Genomic DNA, 16643 nt, shown 5'->3' with positions numbered 1-16643 from the left:
ATACTTTATCATCTCAGCTAATTCTGAGATAAGTTAATGAGGTGTAACATGCAAATAAAAGTTCTATAACTGTTTTAACTGTGTTTCTAAATGAGATCTACCAGCAGCTGTGTGGAGAAGGCTCCACCCCCTTGGTTTCTGACAGTGAACAACAATGTGGTTGTTATTTTCTGTACATGCAGGATAGTTCCCATCTGGGGAGCTGTGCAGATGCTTAAAAGTCAGTCAACCAGTATGTTCATTTGCAAGTATGTCCATTCTTGATTGTTTCCTAAAAGAAAGAACAATGGCTAAAAACAGGTTTAAAAAAGCATATACATTTGAATATGGAATGCATGATAGGATACTTTTATGGGTGGTGGACTTCTCTTTCTAGTTACCATGCTAATGCCCTCAAATGGGCAAGGGGGCAATAGCAGTGGTTCTGGGTGGAAGTCACTTTTTCTTTTGATTTTGAATTCGATGATTTAGCAATCAAAAACTACTTACTCATTAATTCAGCGAGTGTTTATTGAATACCTACTGTGTCAACCCATTGGTCAGCTACTAGGAATATAAAGCAAAATAAGAGATTGGTGTCCCAGCACTTGCTGATTCAGCATTCCCAGTAACACAGAGTAGCTACTCAGGGATACTGAATTCCCTGCCACCTTGGCAGTGACACGGTCTCACAGGAGCTCTGTGGATTCTGAGCACTACGGAGGCCCGTGGGGCTGAGCAGAGGAAGGCCACTGCTCAGCAGAGTGAACCGCCAGCCTCTGTAGAGCTTCTACCTGCTCAAGCCAGGGGACTTGCATTTTGGATATTTGTGGTCACCTGGGATGTCAGGTATACAGTGTTCTCTTGGTACATTGTTGAGACAGCAGGAACAGCACTGTGACCCAAGTTCTCAGAAATCCCCAGTGTCACAGCCAAGCCATGAGTCCAGCCTAGTCTCAGGAAGATCTCTTTAGGTGTACAGGTGGGAGATGAGGCTCCTTGGGAAATAGTGGTACTTTATTGGATTTAACTAGAGAAAAGCCAGTAAGAATTAGTGTCCGATGTGAATTAATAGATTTGGTTTTTTTTGTTGTTGTTGTTTTTATTTTATTTTATTTTATTTATTTATGGCTGTGCTGGGTCCTCGCCTCTGGGCGAGGGCTTTCTCTAGTTGTGGCAAGCGGGGGCCACTCTTCATCGCGGTGCGCGGGCCTGTCACTACCGCGGCCTCTCTTGTTGCGGAGCACAGGCTCCAGGCACGCAGGCTCAGCAATTGTGGCTCACGGGCCCAGCCGCTCCGCGGCATGTGGGATCCTCCCAGGCCAGGGCTCGAACCCGTGTCCCCTGCATTGGCAGGCAGACCCCCAACCACTGCGCCACCACGGAAGCCCTGTTTTTTTTTTAATTTGTTTTTTAAAATGCTGTTGAGGGAAATTCAAAACTCTTGATAAATTTTTGAGCATGCATCCCCAGGTTATATTCATTTATTTAGCAGTTATTCTGTTACTATATTAGTTTGTTATATATATTACAAAACACTCAAAATTAGAAATGAAAAAGGATATTAAAAATAAATATGAAAGGATGTACCAATACAGTTGACCCTTGAACATCACGGTTTGAGCTGTGCCGGTCCACTTATACGCGGATTTTTTCCAATAAACACATACTACACGGTCTGCAGTTGGTTGAATCTGCAGGTGCGGAGGGCCAACTGTAAAGTTGTATGTGGATTTTTTGACCGTGTGGGGGGTCAACTGTAATTCTTCTCTGTTTCCCAGTCAGTCATCTTGTGTGCTCACTTTGGAGACCACTGCTTGGGGGAATCTCTAGTCCCATTATAATTCCCTCCCCACCACCCAGCGGTTTATTCCAGAGGTAAAGAGGACAAAAGCACCCTGAGGGTGGTATCTGCCTTTGGTCCATTCCCTTCCTACCCTCACTGCTCTAGTAAGACATTCACAATTGTGGTTTTCAAACATGTTTTCCTTTGAAGCCCAGCTTTCCCTGCTATGAAATTGCTGCCTTTCTCCTCATGGTAGCATTTGGCCACTCCGAAATCCCCTTTTGTGGGAACTGGTGGCCCTCTCCTCTGCCCCGCTTTTGTGATCTTGCTCAATTTGGCGCCAGGATTAACTGCAAACATGAAAGTGAAACTGTTGACATTTTCATGGGGTCGTGATCCCTAGGGGTTCGGTGCCAAGGAGGAACTTTCTGTCTCTTGCTTATTGCTTTTCCCAGAGTACTCTCTTCCTCAGGGTCCTCCTGTGTGGTAGAGATTGCATCTGTGGAGGAGGGCATGGGAACTGGTGTGGAGATGAGCATGGGTGCTAGATATTGGGGACTGGCCCAGCAGCATGTAGTCACCACTCAGTGGTCACCTGGAGAATGCCCTGCTGGAGTGTGGCGGCCTGGGAAGTACATGGGTCCAGAGAGCCAGAGGGATGTTAGGAGGCAAAGGAAGGACACACTCAGGTGTAGTGCCTAGAATCCAGGAGTGGGAATTTGACCCTCTTTCGGCTCCCGCCTCCACTGGACACTCCTTCCATCTTTTTGTCTCTCTCCTGTCCTCTGCTGACCATGGTGCTTAGTTCCGTGACTGCATTAGCCCAAGAAACCAAAGTCCCACTACTTCTAGGAAGTGAGGCCTGTGGTCTTACCTTACTGAACAGGCCTTAACTGACCCTGGAAACGGAGTTAGTTATTCTCTGCGTAGACACAGGCTTGTATTTCTTCTCTTATCTCGTTATACTGGCTCTGTCTCCACAGCCCAGGAACATAGTATAAACACTGGGATGAATTCCATGACTAGGAGACAGCGTAAGCATGTGAAAGGGGTGTTGGTTTTAGAGACAGGTACAACTCTTTAATCTTGGTCAACAGTAATGATACTAACATGTTTATTGAATGTTTATTATGAGCCAGGCACTGTGCTAAATGCTGTACAGATATTATCTCAATCGATCCTTAAAACAATCTTTTGAGGTAGATAACTTAGTTTCATTTTGCATGTGAAGAAACTGAAGCTTAGAGAGGTTAAAATCACTTGTAGGTGGTGAGCAAGGATCCTGACCCAGGCCCATGACTAGCCTGCCCGCTGAAGCACACTAGACTAGCTTGTTTCCCAACCTTTAAAACCAGGCCTTGTCTACCTCAGAGAGTTGATTTAGATAGGGTTTGTAAAGGGTCTGGTACACAGACAGAACTTAATAAGTGATAATCTCTTATCATTTTTCCGGAAGCTCAGATGTCATTTTTATTCTGTGGTTTTAAAGTGAAATCATCTTGGATAGTCACCTACAGCTGTCATGTGCTGGGTGCTGCAGAGATGAGGAAGACAGTCCTGGTCCCTCAGGGGCTCAGAGCCTGGGTGGGGGACGGGGAGAGGGAGGAGAGAGTGGAGCAGGGGCGGCCAACATTACAAAAGGCTCTCAGTGCAGTGTGTGATCAGGATTGAGGCCCCTTTACCAAGAGGCAGGAGGCACTGTGCTGCCGTCACCAAGGTGGGCAGTCTCTTGGATTCCTTTCTGCACTAACCAGTGGGGCAACTGGTGTTGGGTTGCAAGACTGAGTAGAACCCAGCTGGCTACTTGATACCAAAGCTCCGAGGCTGAAGGAGCCAAATGCAAGGTGCTGGGCCCAGAGAAGCCAGAGGGAAGCTGGTGCAGGGTCTTTCCTATTTCCAGTTCGTCCCCACCCGGCCACTCCTTGTCCACAGTCTGATTTCTGAGAGACCTTGTCCAAGGTCCTCTAAAGGCGTGTAATAGTTGGCTGATATCTCGGGTTCCCTAAGAAGCAGCAGTTAGGAAGTAAGGTTCCTCCAGCACCTAGAGGGTTTTCGGAAACTGCTCAAGTATTTCTTCGTAATCATGTTCATCATCTGCAAAAGAATCCAAGTCAGTGAGGACCTTTGGCCTTAGGTTCCTTCCCCTCTTTAGGGTACTTTCCTCCCTTGAACAGGGGAGGGCTTGGTCTGGATGCTCTAAGGTCCTTGCTAGCCCAGAAACCACAGTTTGTTGTGTCTGAACACTTCGCAAACATTCTCCTGTGTGCCTTGGGGAGGGTAGTTGGGGGATGAACTCATTTTCCTTGCCAGGGCCCTGGAGCCACTGGGAGAAGGACAGTAGGGACCCTTCAGCCTCAGCCCATCTCATATAGGCCTGTCCATCCAACTGGGACTGTGGAAGGGTCGCTCATGGGCAGGGCCCTGCTGAGGGTATGGCCAGCACCATCAGAGGCAAAAGCAGCAGCAGAATGGCATGGGGGCGGGGAGAAGGAAAGACAGGGGTGAACAGGGGCTGACAGACTCACCTGTATCCTGAGTGATGGGCTTAGTGAGCCTGAGACCCTTCTTGTGACCAGGAATCTCACCGTATAAATTGCAGCTGTCCTTGGTGACCTTTGGGAAGGTCTTCCTCTTGGGTTTAGGCAGCAGAGATGATTTCTGCAATTGGAAGGCTTCAGAAGACTAAGTGGGAGAAAAAGCAGAAGTTAGCAGGGTCCCAAGAAATGGAGTAAGAGAGTACATGAAATGCAATTTCCTTCAAATCTCACTTCCTCTGCTCCCCTCTGAACTTCCTTTTCAGTGTATGGCTTCTCAGGACCCCAGGTGTTTTTGCTACAAGCACTTGAACTGTTCTTTGGCAGGGGAGAAAGGGGCCAGGGTGAGAGATGACAGGGTTGGGGGCTAGAGACAGGGTGTCCCTGCGTTTTTACACAGGGATTTGGTCATTGTCCTCCAAATCTTTTGCTGAAGGAGAAAAAAGTAGTCACAAAGCCTCAGGACAAACAGAGTGCAGAGCTGAGAGGGGTCCCAGAAGGAAGAGGACTTTTACTGAAATCCTGCCATGTGCCAGAAGCTGTATGCATATCCGTTCATTCATCCTCAAGTGACTCTCTGAGCTGTTTGAGTCCCCAGTTCACACGTGAGGAACCAGGCTCAGAAAGAGCATGCCACATCAAGCCTCGCACAGGGGATCCCTGGCTGGGCCAGGCTTCGGACGCAGAACCATGTCTGTGGCCTGTAAAACTGCTCCTCTTCCCACCACGTCATGCTTTCAGAAGCAAACAGTACGGCTCCCTGATGAGCAGCAGAGAATACTGATTCCCAGGGGGGGATATTGCTGGTTCTAGGGCAAAAAGCAGGAGCCATCCCAGAGGAGCCATCAGGAACCAAGGCTGGGACGGAGGTCTCAACTCTTTGTACCACATTCTTTCCAGCACTGTCACAAGGCCTGTGTCCCAGGGTCAGATGTCCCAGTCTATTTTTGGTTCTGTCAGAAAACGACTACCCTACCCCCTGCCCCACAGATACGAGCCCCTTCTGGGGCTGAGATCACGCAGGGTTCATCTTTTTAACTTCCACTGCCATCCCACTGCCTCCCCACACAGTACGAAATCCAAGTCTCTGCACATCCCAAAACAGTATGCTTGTTACAGTTTACAAAGTGCTTTTTATGTAGATCACTCCCCCCCCACCCCCCCATGCCCCCCATTCTCAGCAGAGCATGGCTATCAGCGCCCACCTCAGAGGGACGCCGTGAGAGCTGGGTGGGGCAGTACGTACGTGTAAGGGGCCACCCCAGGGTAAGCGCCCCACTAGTAGAGGCTAACAAAACAGCACTGAGAGTTAGTGGTGTTATCCCAGGCTCACTGGTGAGGGAACATGCCCAGAGAGGAAGTACAGCCCACGGAGTGAGGAAACAGGGACGTGAACTTCGTGTTTCTGACTCTGACATTCTTTGCCCGCTTGTTGTGATTCAGTTTGGTTCAGTTCGGACTCACTAGCACTTTCTCTGCCTGCCTTGGAGTGGGAGGTCCCTGCCCCACAGGACTCTTGTTCTAGCCAGAGGCCAAGTACAACTAATTAAAACTACATGGCCTCCCACCTCCAAGCTATGTACAGCGTGCAGTGTGACTACAGAAGAGGGAGAACTGTCACCGCCTTGGAGGAAATGTGAGCTGAGCCTTGCCCGTGAGTCTGAAAGGAGGAAGAACGTTCCTGGCAAAAGGACTGGCATGTGTGAAGTGCTGAGGCAGGAATCCTGGCATACCGAGAGCGTCAGGAGTTCCTCTGTGGTTGGAGCTGCTGAGCAGTGGTGGAAGGTGGGCCTGGGAAGGTGAGACTGAAGTCAGCTATGAAGGACCCTGGATACCGTGTTAAGGGGTTCGCATTACCCCAGCAATGGGGAGCCACGGAAGGTTTCAGAAGGTGGGGCTGAGGCCCCATAGTGACCAGGGAAGGATGTGGGAGGCCGTTCTGACAGCCGTGGGGAGGGGTTGAAGAGGCTGCTGAAAGAGTTTAGGTGAAAAATGCTGTAGCTTGAGCTAAGGAGTGACAGCAGGGGTAGCAGAGAGAGGTAAAGCACCGTGAACTTGGAGTCACAATGCTTCCGCTCCAGTTCAGGCCCCCCCGTATATAAACTGTGTGACTTTGGGCGAGTCTCACAGTCGCTGAGACCTCATTTTCTCGACTGTAAAATATGGATGATCACACCATTGTCAGGATGGTCAGGATCGAATAATAGGTACAAAGCGTGCACGTTTATAAACTGCACGTTCTGGAAATAGAGACAGATGTAGAGAACAAGCATATGGACCCCAAGGGGCGAAAGTGGGTGTGGGTGGGTAGTGGCGGCGGTGGGATGAACTGGGAGATCGGGGTTGACATATATACACTAATGTGTACAAAATAGGTAACTAATAAGAACCTGCTGTATAAAAAAATAAAGTTCAAAACTAACTAAATAAATAAATAAATAAACAAACTGCACGTTCTGTACAGCTGTCAGAGACACGTGATGCCAGGCAGACAAGAAATGGCAGGACCCAATGATCCCTACAGGTGGCCCCTCCCTGCCCACTTGGGTTCTGTTGGTACCTTGACGCCTTTTGCCTTGCTGACCTGCTTCTTCTGCCCACTGAGGTCCTTACTTTTCGGAGGCCTGGGCGGGGGAGCTTGACTCTCAAAGGCCGGTGACTTCCGAAGGTGATAATAGAAGGCCTCTGTCAGCTCCTCCACTGGGACTACAGGGAGGGGCCCAGCCGGCTGGCTTGGCTGCCCCTCGGCTTCCACGACAGTCAGGTCCAGCCACCGGGGAGGGACCTCGAAGCACATCTCAGGGTTGGAGTCTAGGCTGACCACCAAGAAGGGTTCCATGATCTTCTCCTCCAGCCGCAGGCCCAGGAAGGAGGGCAGAGGGTCAGCAGGGTGGCTGGCGTCCTTGGCCACCACCTTGACCTCACAGGGCAATGAGAACTGGGCAATCAGATCCTGCAGGCTGTAGCGCCGGCCATCACCCAACTCTTCCACGAAGCCGCCAGAGAGGTGGAGGGGCAGCAGAATCTGTTCTTGGTCCTCTGCCTCTTCATACTCTTCTCCCTCCCCAGGCTGGTCACTCAGCCGCTGACACACCAGGACGTCCATGTCCCTCTCTTGAACCCCAAGGGCCTGGCCAGACCCCAACACCTCCAGCCTGTCTCCCATGGCCAGGGACATGAACCCGGGGTTCTCAAACCCGTCTCCTTCACAGTCCTTTGTGGCCACTACCCGGAGTGGCTGGCCTGGCTGGAGAGCACCCAGGAGGTCGTAGGCCGTGGGGAACTCTCTCGGCCGCCGCCGCAGCTTGCCCTGGTAGGCCCCGGAGATCATGAAGTGTCTGGGCACTTTCCGGCCCTTGGTTGAGGCCAGGAACCGCCAGGGTGGCGAGGCCAGGCCGTAGATGCAGAGCCTCTGGCCCTTCTGTAAGGAGCTCAGCCACGGGCTGAGGAAGATGGGGGGCCCCTCCGGAACTTCCAGGATCTCTGTGGGCAGGGGGAAGGGGCCTCCCCGGGCCAGGGCCTCGCTCAGCAGCAGCGGTTGCATGAAGTGGATGTGCTGAGAGGAGGCGGTGATATCCTCCACGTCAACCTCCAGGGTGGAGGGGATCTTGACGATGGTCCTGCGCACTGTGGAGGGGAGAGGTCAGCTCCGGCGCGCACGCTCCACCCCTCAGAGGTCTGAGCCTGCTAACCTCTTTCCTGTCTTCATCTTTTCTTTCCTACCAGCGTTTTCCTATCGTACCAGATTCCTTGCCCACTCTTTCCTTCAACCTCTTTTTAAAAAGTTACTATAAAAAGTTTTTAAAATATTTATAAAAGTAGAATAGTATAGTGAACCCCAATGTACTTGTCACCCAGCTTCAACATTTAACCCATGGCCCATTTTCTTTCCTTTATACCCCCATCTATCCATTCCCCCTCCACTGGATTATTTGGAATCAGAATAATCACATCTTGCCATCTGTGACTATTTCAATGTGTATTGCTGAAAGAAGGGGTAATTAAAATTTCAGAAATAATAACCACTAGGCTATGATCACATTGAAGTAATAATAATTTGATAATTCCTTAATATCACTGAATATCCAATCAGTTCCCTTTAAAAATTTTAATTGAATTTTGAATGTAATTTTATAAGCTGTCTTTCCAAATCCTTTCTGGATTTAAATAGATAGAACCAAATCAAGAAAGACACTGACTACATGACTTTGGACAGCCTCCCCCTGTCCTGGCATTGATAGCGCCTGGTGCATAAACTCTGTAAGAGTCTGAGGAAAACTGGCCCACCCACTATGTTGTTTGAGCCGCACCACACGGAAGACAGAACAGGGAATGTCCTCCCTGTTTTGCAGATGAGAGCACTGGGGCTCCGAGGAGTGGTGGTGACTTCCCTCAGGTCACGTGGTTGGGATTTTTGCCCTGTGCCAGATGAGCTGATAATTGGCTGAAGCTGGGAGATGGGCACATGGCGGGTTCATTACACTGTTGTTTTTTTTCTTCAGAATGCTTTATAAATTACCTGAGCTGCCTTATTCTCCAGGGTAGCCAACTCGTTATTTTTACAAAAACTAGTAAACAAAGCATAGGTTGTTTCTTAGGACAGTCCTCAGTCAGACTGCTGGCAGAATCCAGAGAAGGGTTGGTGAGGCAGAGGCAGAACCTGGCCAGTCAAGAGGCCAAGGCTGAGTGGAGGTAGAAGAATGGGGGTGCCCTGGGGACCTCTACACATACACCCATTCTTCTACCTCTGCTCCAGCTTGGCCTCCGACCGGCCAGACCTGGCCAGGTTCTGCCTCTGCCTCACCAGCCCTCTGTGCAGCCACCAGCCTGTCCTAAGAAGTAACCTATGAAACAGCCGGGGGATTCGGCCAGACAGTACCCTCCCAGACGGGAGGCCCTTCACGAAAAATCCTGCTCTCCCCAGCAACGGGGAAATATATTTCTCCTGAGCAAACGGTCAACGCTGCACCTTCTAACACTATGTTTCTTTGTCCTAGCTGCGGGCAACCTCACAACCCGACTTTTGCCAAACTTTATAAAGTACGTGGGACCTCACTCAAGTTACCCGTTTTCCTATCTCCTTTTGCACCTAACTTCCACTATTGGGGATTCTTTATTCTGTTACGTTGTATATACCAGGTAAACCACCTGGAATCCCTGGACTATCCACGGGGATAGGGGGCATCTTCCCATCAGAGCAGCTCCCCAGGGCCTCCTCTGCCCCTCCCGCCCCCAGGCCCACCCACCTGCCCGGGGAACTCACAGTGCATGATGGCTTCGACCTCGTACTGGGGCATCAGGGTCAGGGAGCGCCAGGGGAGGGCGGGGCAGGTGAGGATGGTGTCCCTCAGGGCCGGGTCCTGCAGCACCTGGAGCAGAGTCCGAGGGGGCCCAGGCTGCAGTTCCCAGAAGGGCCCCTTCTGGGACAGGGGCAGGTGCAGAAGGACCTGCTGGGCCCCGGTGCCCATCACACAGCAGGCACAGCAGGTCCCGAGGTGCATTTCCACAGCCTCAAGCTTGAGGGGCTGCTCCTGAGGCACCACCCTGGCCTTGGTGGTGATTCTGTGGGTTGACATGAAGCAGATGGGCAGCTGCTTGGAGCTCTGGGTTGCAGCAGAGACCAGCTCCTCCAGGGTTCCATAGCTCCGGGGGCTAGTGAGGGGGCTGAAGTTGCCTGTGGGGCACAGCAGTGGGTGTCAGGGTGGGGCAGACCTTTGCCGGGCCCAGGGCCGCATATCCCATGCCCAGGTCTGGCTGCAGAGAACCAGCCAGAATCCCCCGAGGACAGGGGCCAAGGGTGGGCCAGCACTTGGATATCCAGGCTGCAGGGCTGAGGGACGGCAGGCAGCAAGTGACCATTGCAAATGGACAGTGAGGGCAGGGGTGGGGACAGTTCCTTCTCACACAGGCACGGACACAGAGGGATTGTCACCAGAGACAGAACAGACACACTGCCACATTTTCCTACCTCCCGACCCCACCTGCCTCTCACTTTGCCATCTTTGTCTCCAGATACCTCACCACTGCTCCATTCCCACACACCAGCACCTACCACCCCATCCTGGGTGGGTGAGTGCCACAGTCCCTCCCAAACTAGAAACCCAGGAGCTACCGGCCAAATGACCTCTGACCACCCCTCTACCCCTCCCCCTGCCCTGTCCATTCTTCTGCCACCAGACTGGCCTAAAATACCCCATGTCTGGACATAATATCACTTCCAGGGTCTTCCTGCCCAAAACCCTCAACACAAATCTATTCAAGGAAGCACCACACAAAGTCGGTCTGAGGGACATTGTGTAAACGTACTGATCTGGACTCTTCAAAAATGTTGATATCAAGACAAAGGAAGGCTGAGGAACTATTCCAGCCTGAAGGAGACTAAAGGAGGCCAACTGAATGTCATGTGCAATCTGGGACTAGATTCTGGATCAAGGCAAACACCGGGCTATCAAGGACATTAGTAGGGCGGCTGGTGAAATCTGAATACAGACTGTGGGTTAGACAGTAGTATTGTATCAATATTAAATTTCCTGAATTTAATCACTGAACTACAGTTTTTTGTGAGTGAATGTCCTTGTTTTTTAGGAGATAAGCTAAATATTGGGAGTAATATTCAGATGTAATGGGGCATCATGTCTATAACTCTCAGATGGTTCAGAAAAAAGATATATATACACACACATATATAGTAATATATGTTCATATGTATATATGTGTGTGTGTGTATGTATATATAATATACAGAGAGAGGGAATGCAAATGTAACAACATGCTTAACTGGTCAATCTGGATAAACAGTATACAGGAGTTCTAGCAAGTCTTCTGTAAATTTGAAATTATTTCAAATTTTTTAAAAACCTCAAAATACAAAACAAAACACATCACTTCCCTAGTTAAAAGCTCTTTGGCTACTTAATACCTTCAAAATAAAGACCGAAATGTGGGGACTTCCCTGGTGGCGCAGTGCTTAAGAATCCGCCTGCCAATGCAGGGGACACGGGTTCGATCCCTGGTCTGGAAAGATCCCACATGCCACGGAGCAGCTAAGCCCGTGTGCCACAACTACTGAGCCTGCGCTCTAGAGCCCACGAGCCACAACTACTGAGCCTGCATGCTGCAACTACTGAAACCCATGCGCCTAGAGCCCGTGCTCCGCAGCAAGAGAAGCCACCACAGTGAGAAGCCCGCGCACCGCAACGAACAGTAGCCCCCACTCGCCGCAACTAGAGAAAAGCCCACGCGCAGCAACGAAGACCCAACACAGCCAAAAATTAAATAAATAAATAAATTTATTTAAAAATTAAATTAAATTAAAAAAAAAAAAGAACAAAACGTGTCCGTGCCCCACACAAGCTCCCCCCGCCCCCCTGTGGTCTGACTCCCGCTCACCTCCCCACCACTTCCCCTCACCTGGAACCCATGCCCTCACTGGTCCCCTCCAGCGATCACAGGAAACCATACTGAGAACAAGCCTGCAGAGGGTGCCTGCTCTGAGCCCAGCCCTGTTCTAAGTGCATCATACATGGCAACTCACTTAATCGTCACATCAAGGCTGACTGCCCCATTACAGAAGAGGAAGCTGAGGCGCAGAGAGGTCACGGGAACTAACCACGGCCACAGCTAGTAGCCGGCAGAGGTGGGATTCCCATCCAGGCTGCTGGCTTCAGCGTCCAGGCCCATGGTCCACCACACTACACACCTCCTGCAGTGACTGCGCTACGGGGGGTTTCTGGAGCACCAGTGTGCTCATGCTACTCCCTCTAGCTGGGATCCTTCCTCCAGCTGAGGTGCCACCTCCTCCAGGAAGCCTGCACAGACCTCTGAGGCAGGCCACTCCTGCCCGGAGCCCTCTCCAAACTGGTGCCTACTTGTGCTGTTGTCCTCCTCACTGCCATCCTGGAAACTCCCCACCGGAGAGGGCTGCATCTGCTTCATCCCGAACCCCACACCCCAGCCCCCAGCACGAGGCCTGGCACACAGCAAGTGTCAATAAATGTTTGGCGAGTGAATGTGGGAGCGAATACAAAAACTGGCATGTGGACAAAGACATGAAACAAAAAAAGGCCCAGCCAAGAGGCAGATGTAATCAGAGATAGACACGGAGAGGACGCAGCGACGCCAGCTCAGGGCACCGTCAGAGCACTCAGAGGACATTCGGGTCTCGGGGCTGGGTAGCGGTGGATGTGAGAGCAGTGTGTGCCGACCCAGAGGGGTGGGAGTTTGTGCTGGGGTCGCGTGTGCCCGAGGGTGTGCCTGGAGGGTTCCAGGGCACTCAGGGAGATAGAGGTGCCTGCCTTACCCTGGAAGTTGGGAGCGAGCTCCATGGTCTGGCCCGTCCCCGGGTTCTCGCAGACCACCTTCTGGAGGCGAACACAGGTGACCTTGATCAGGTCTCCTGTGGAGAGGGAGCACTCATTCCCAGAGATCTCATAGACGGAGCCTGCGGAGACAAAGAGCCAGTTTCACCCGTTCAGTAAAGGCCAAGCGCTGGGCGGCCCGTGCCCTGCTCCCCCCAGGCACTGCTCGGCCACACCTTTGCACACGTTGTTGCGGTGCCTGGAGTGCCCTTCCCTGAGGCCGCTCTGCCTTGTTTTAGCACTGACTGTACCCCTCTGTGGTCACATCCCCTTGCCTCCCGAACTCAGCTCACAGGGCAGGACTGATCCATCTCAGCCAGCACAGGCCCAGCCCCGAAGTGTGTGTGTTTAAGCCATGAATGAGTAAACAACCCAGTAAATCCCAGTTCCCTTATTAGCTACAAAATCAGGCCCAGGGAGGTTCAGTGACTGCCCGGAGATCACACAAAGCCAAACACCCACACTGGCGCTTTCTTCTTCAGATGACTTGCTGTTAAGGGAAGCACAGGAGAGGATGGCGGGCCGCTGACAGGGTGGGCCCAGTAGGCGGGTCTGGGCCCTGACTTACAAGGTTTAAAGGGCTATAGCAGGGTCCAGAGCATGGAAGGTGCTCAGTAAAGATCTCTCACACACAGCGACCCATCCTGCTGATGAGGGACAGACAGTGCAGGTGGGCAAGCCTCCAGGCCACCTGACTCTACTCCACCCCCAGGGCAGCCCCAGCAGGGTCCTTTACAACAGCCCTGAGAAACGGATGAAAATCCCACCCCTTATCCCCAGGAAAATACACACAGGCTCATAAAACACACACAGGCTCATAAAACACACACTTCTGTCTACAGACGCTCGGGGCGGGTAACAAGAGCAGCCCTGGTGCTGAGAACTAACTATATGCCCGGCGCTGTGCTCGGCACTGCAGATGTATCATGGCACTTAAGACTCATGACTGCCCCTGGAGGGAAGGACAGTTTCTCTTTCCTAAATACGGAAACCGAGCCTTGGCAAGGGTGAATGGGCCGCCCGAGATTATCAGGTAATAGGAGGCAGAATTGGGACTCCGCCCAGGACATTTGCCTCCAAACTGGGGCTCCTAACCACGCGGTGACCACAGGCATCTGCCCCATCAGTATCACCATCTGCCCCCCTCCACCTCACCCCACTCCCACACTCTCATCCTGTCAGATTCTTCTCTTACCCTCACTTCCGCCACTCCCGCACCCCCCCCAGGGGGAGCATAATGAGGAAACGCAAGTATTGTGACACACAGTGGGAGGGGGTGTCAGGAGGAGGGCAAACAGAGCACAGATGCCTGCAGGAAGCCCCCAGAGAGAGCGGGATTTGAACCCAGATCCCTCAGAGTCCCAAGTGGGCCTGGCGAGACCCCATGGTGTGGTGGCCCGTCCTGCCCCCTGTGGGGCCCTCCATGTGTCTCACCCTTGATCTAGGAACCCCACTTGGGGCCTCAGAACACTTTTCTGGAAGCTGCTGTGGTAGAGCAAGGGAGCGGATGGAGGCAACAGGATGAGGCAGGGCACTCAGAAATAGTTTGCTCTCTAAGGAAGGAGCCTCCCGCACCCCACCCAGACTCTCACTTCCCTCTCTCCTCCTCCTCCACCTTTCCCACTCAGTTGCCCACAGGTCCTCCCTCACCCTCAGAGCCGCCGTCTCTCCCCTCACTGCCTGTCAATCCCTCCCCTCTCACTCTTTCAGGCAATGACTACTAAGCCCCAGCTGTGTACCATCCCTGTGAACCAGGCGGGCTGCGGCCAGGTGGGCAGATGTGCAGGTGTGCAAGGAGCCAGGAAGGCTTCCCGGAGGAGGAATCATTTTAGCTGAGAACTGAAGAGTTGATCGGATCAAGTACGGCCCAGTGCCAAGCAGAGAGCAAAGGCGGGATGGGGGGACTGAAGGAAGGACGTGTAGATAGGCGTCGAGGGGGAGGAATGGGAGGGCATACGGAGGGGAAGGCTGACCTGGCTCTTCAGAATCAAACAACAGCCCGGCGTCGTGAGCGCCTGAATGCCGCGACCCCGCACGGTCGGACCTCATGCAATGCGCACCACCGTTCCACCCCAGCTTGGCTCGGTTCCACCCACTTGAGTATCTGAGCTCATGGACTTTCCATCACCACCCTGCGGGGCAATCAGCGATCCCGCATTCCACGGAAGGAAAAGCCGTGACCCGGAGAAGTTGGAGTGTGGCCCCAAATCACACAGCTTGGGTAGCGGCAGCGTCGGGATTCGAACCCAGGGCGCAGGGTCCCGGGTTTCTAACGCCCTGGCAGGGAGAACCGGTCCGCCGCGGGGCCGGGGTCGGAGGGGTCTCGGCCCTTCACTCACCCTGGAAGTAGACACCAGAGCAGACCCGCAGCACACGCGGGAGGGAGGCAGGGTCCAGGGCGCACACGAAGTCCTGCAGCGACACGGGCTCCATGGTCCGCGCGGCTCGCTGGACGCGGACTGAACTGCCCGCCCGCCGCCGAGCGCGGCAACCCCGCCCGGCCGGCCCAGCGGGGCGGGGTTGGCTGGAGCGCCCCGCCCAGGGGCGTTGGGAATGCGACGCCGCGTTCTGGGACGCGCCACCTCTCTCTCCCGGCCTCAGTTACCTTGTTTCTACAAGGGGGTTGCAGTACCCACCTCTCACACTGGTGGCAGGATTTAGAAGGTCAAGACCAGGACCTGACATCCGGGAGGCTCTGAGTAAATAAAAGCTGGTCCCTACGTGCCCAGTAGTCAGTGAGGTGCCCCATAGTGGAGGGAGGACGAGGATGAAGATGAAGAAGAAACCCCCGACTCCCACCCACCCCCGTTATCACCCCCTGTCCTCTCCGAACGAGGAAACACGGCCCTCCTGGTGCAGTTCTGAGTCTCACAGGAGGGACACAGCCTGCGCTTTGGGTCTGAGGAGGAAGATAGAGCATCAGGTCTCCCGAATCCCTCTCCGGGACACTCCATGGTCCTCTGCCGCTCATTACCTTTCCAGGACGCAGTTCTACTTAAAAATTCTTCCTTGGGCTAAAGAGAAATCTGCTTAGGAGAGAGACCAACCACTTCTCCTGACCCCAGAGGGGATAAGGATTTTCCATCTCCCTGTGCCTCAGGAGCCAGACAGAGGTTCAAGTCCCAGCTCCTCCTCTGCCTTGTTATATAATTTTAGGCAAATCACTTTGATGTTGAGTTTTAGTTTCCTCATCTGTAAAATGGTAGAAAGAATCTTTTCTAAACTGATCGTGAGGATTAAATGAGATGATATAGATATTGTACAAAATGCTTTATTTCGTTTTTTGTCACTATAAAATAACAGAAGACTTCTAATCAGAAATAATAACAAAAGTTTAAAATAAAAAGAATAAACCCTAATTAAAGACATTTGACAAATAAAAAGACAACATTCTTTTCCCAAATATAACGAACATTCTGCTGTGTTTCTTTCTACTGTTTATTCTGCCTGGGTGTGTGTGTGGTGGTTTGTTTGTTTGTTGTTAATTTTTGATGCAAAAATAGTAGAGATTTCCCATATATCCCTCAGCTAGTTTCAAATTCCCCTGTTGGTAACATCTCACATTACCAGGATGCATTTGCCAAACCTAAGAAACCAACATTGCTGCGTTGCTGTTAACTGAACTACAGACTTTATTTGGATTTTATCTGTTTTTTCACTGCTGTCCTTTTTCTGGCTCAGGATCCCAACCAGGATTCCATGTTGCATTTAGTCATAATGTCTCCTGTCTGTGACACTTTCTCAACCTTTCCTTGACCTTGTTCTTATAACCTTGACCGTCTTAAAGAGTACTGGTCAGGTATTTTTGCAGAATGTCCCTCAATTTGTTGTTGTTTTTGTTTTCTGATGTCTTCCTCATGACTAGACTGGGGTTATGAATTTTAGGGGGAGGATACTACCAAGGTGAGGTGTCCTTCTCATCACACCCTGCCGGGGGCACATGACATATCCGCGTGACTTCTCACTGTGATGTTAAACTTGACCACT

General features: G+C 51.9%; 1 protein-coding gene across 1 annotated transcript; it reads right to left on the bottom strand.

The window, feature by feature from the left end:
• Positions 1-1577: 1577 nt before the first annotated feature.
• On the bottom strand, positions 1578-15115 carry THEMIS2 (thymocyte selection associated family member 2). Its single transcript, XM_036841300.1, has 6 exons — positions 14996-15115; positions 12599-12739; positions 9563-9973; positions 6860-7926; positions 4291-4447; positions 1578-3859 (listed from the first exon to the last, which is right to left on the bottom strand). Exons 1-6 carry the CDS (start codon positions 15087-15089, stop codon positions 3807-3809), a joined length of 1923 nt encoding a protein of 640 aa, XP_036697195.1. The 5' UTR covers positions 15090-15115; the 3' UTR covers positions 1578-3806.
• Positions 15116-16643: the final 1528 nt, after the last annotated feature.

Source organism: Balaenoptera musculus, chromosome 1 (genome assembly GCF_009873245.2).
Source record: "Balaenoptera musculus isolate JJ_BM4_2016_0621 chromosome 1, mBalMus1.pri.v3, whole genome shotgun sequence".
NCBI lineage: Eukaryota > Metazoa > Chordata > Mammalia > Artiodactyla > Balaenopteridae > Balaenoptera > Balaenoptera musculus.
The sequence above is the reverse complement of the archived record's forward strand: the minus strand, read 5'-3'. Positions and strand labels throughout refer to the sequence as shown.

Coding starts and splice junctions, on each gene's coding strand:
- THEMIS2 (XM_036841300.1), bottom strand. CDS start 15,089: ATGGAGCCCGTGTCGCTGCAGGACTTCGTGTGCGCCCTGGACCCTGCC. Junction 9,974..12,598: donor GCTCGCTCCCAACTTCCAGG/GTAAGGCAGGCA, acceptor TGTGCCCCACAG/GCAACTTCAGCCCCCTCACT. Junction 4,448..6,859: donor GCAAGGCAAAAGGCGTCAAG/GTACCAACAGAA, acceptor TCTCCCACTTAG/TCTTCTGAAGCCTTCCAATT.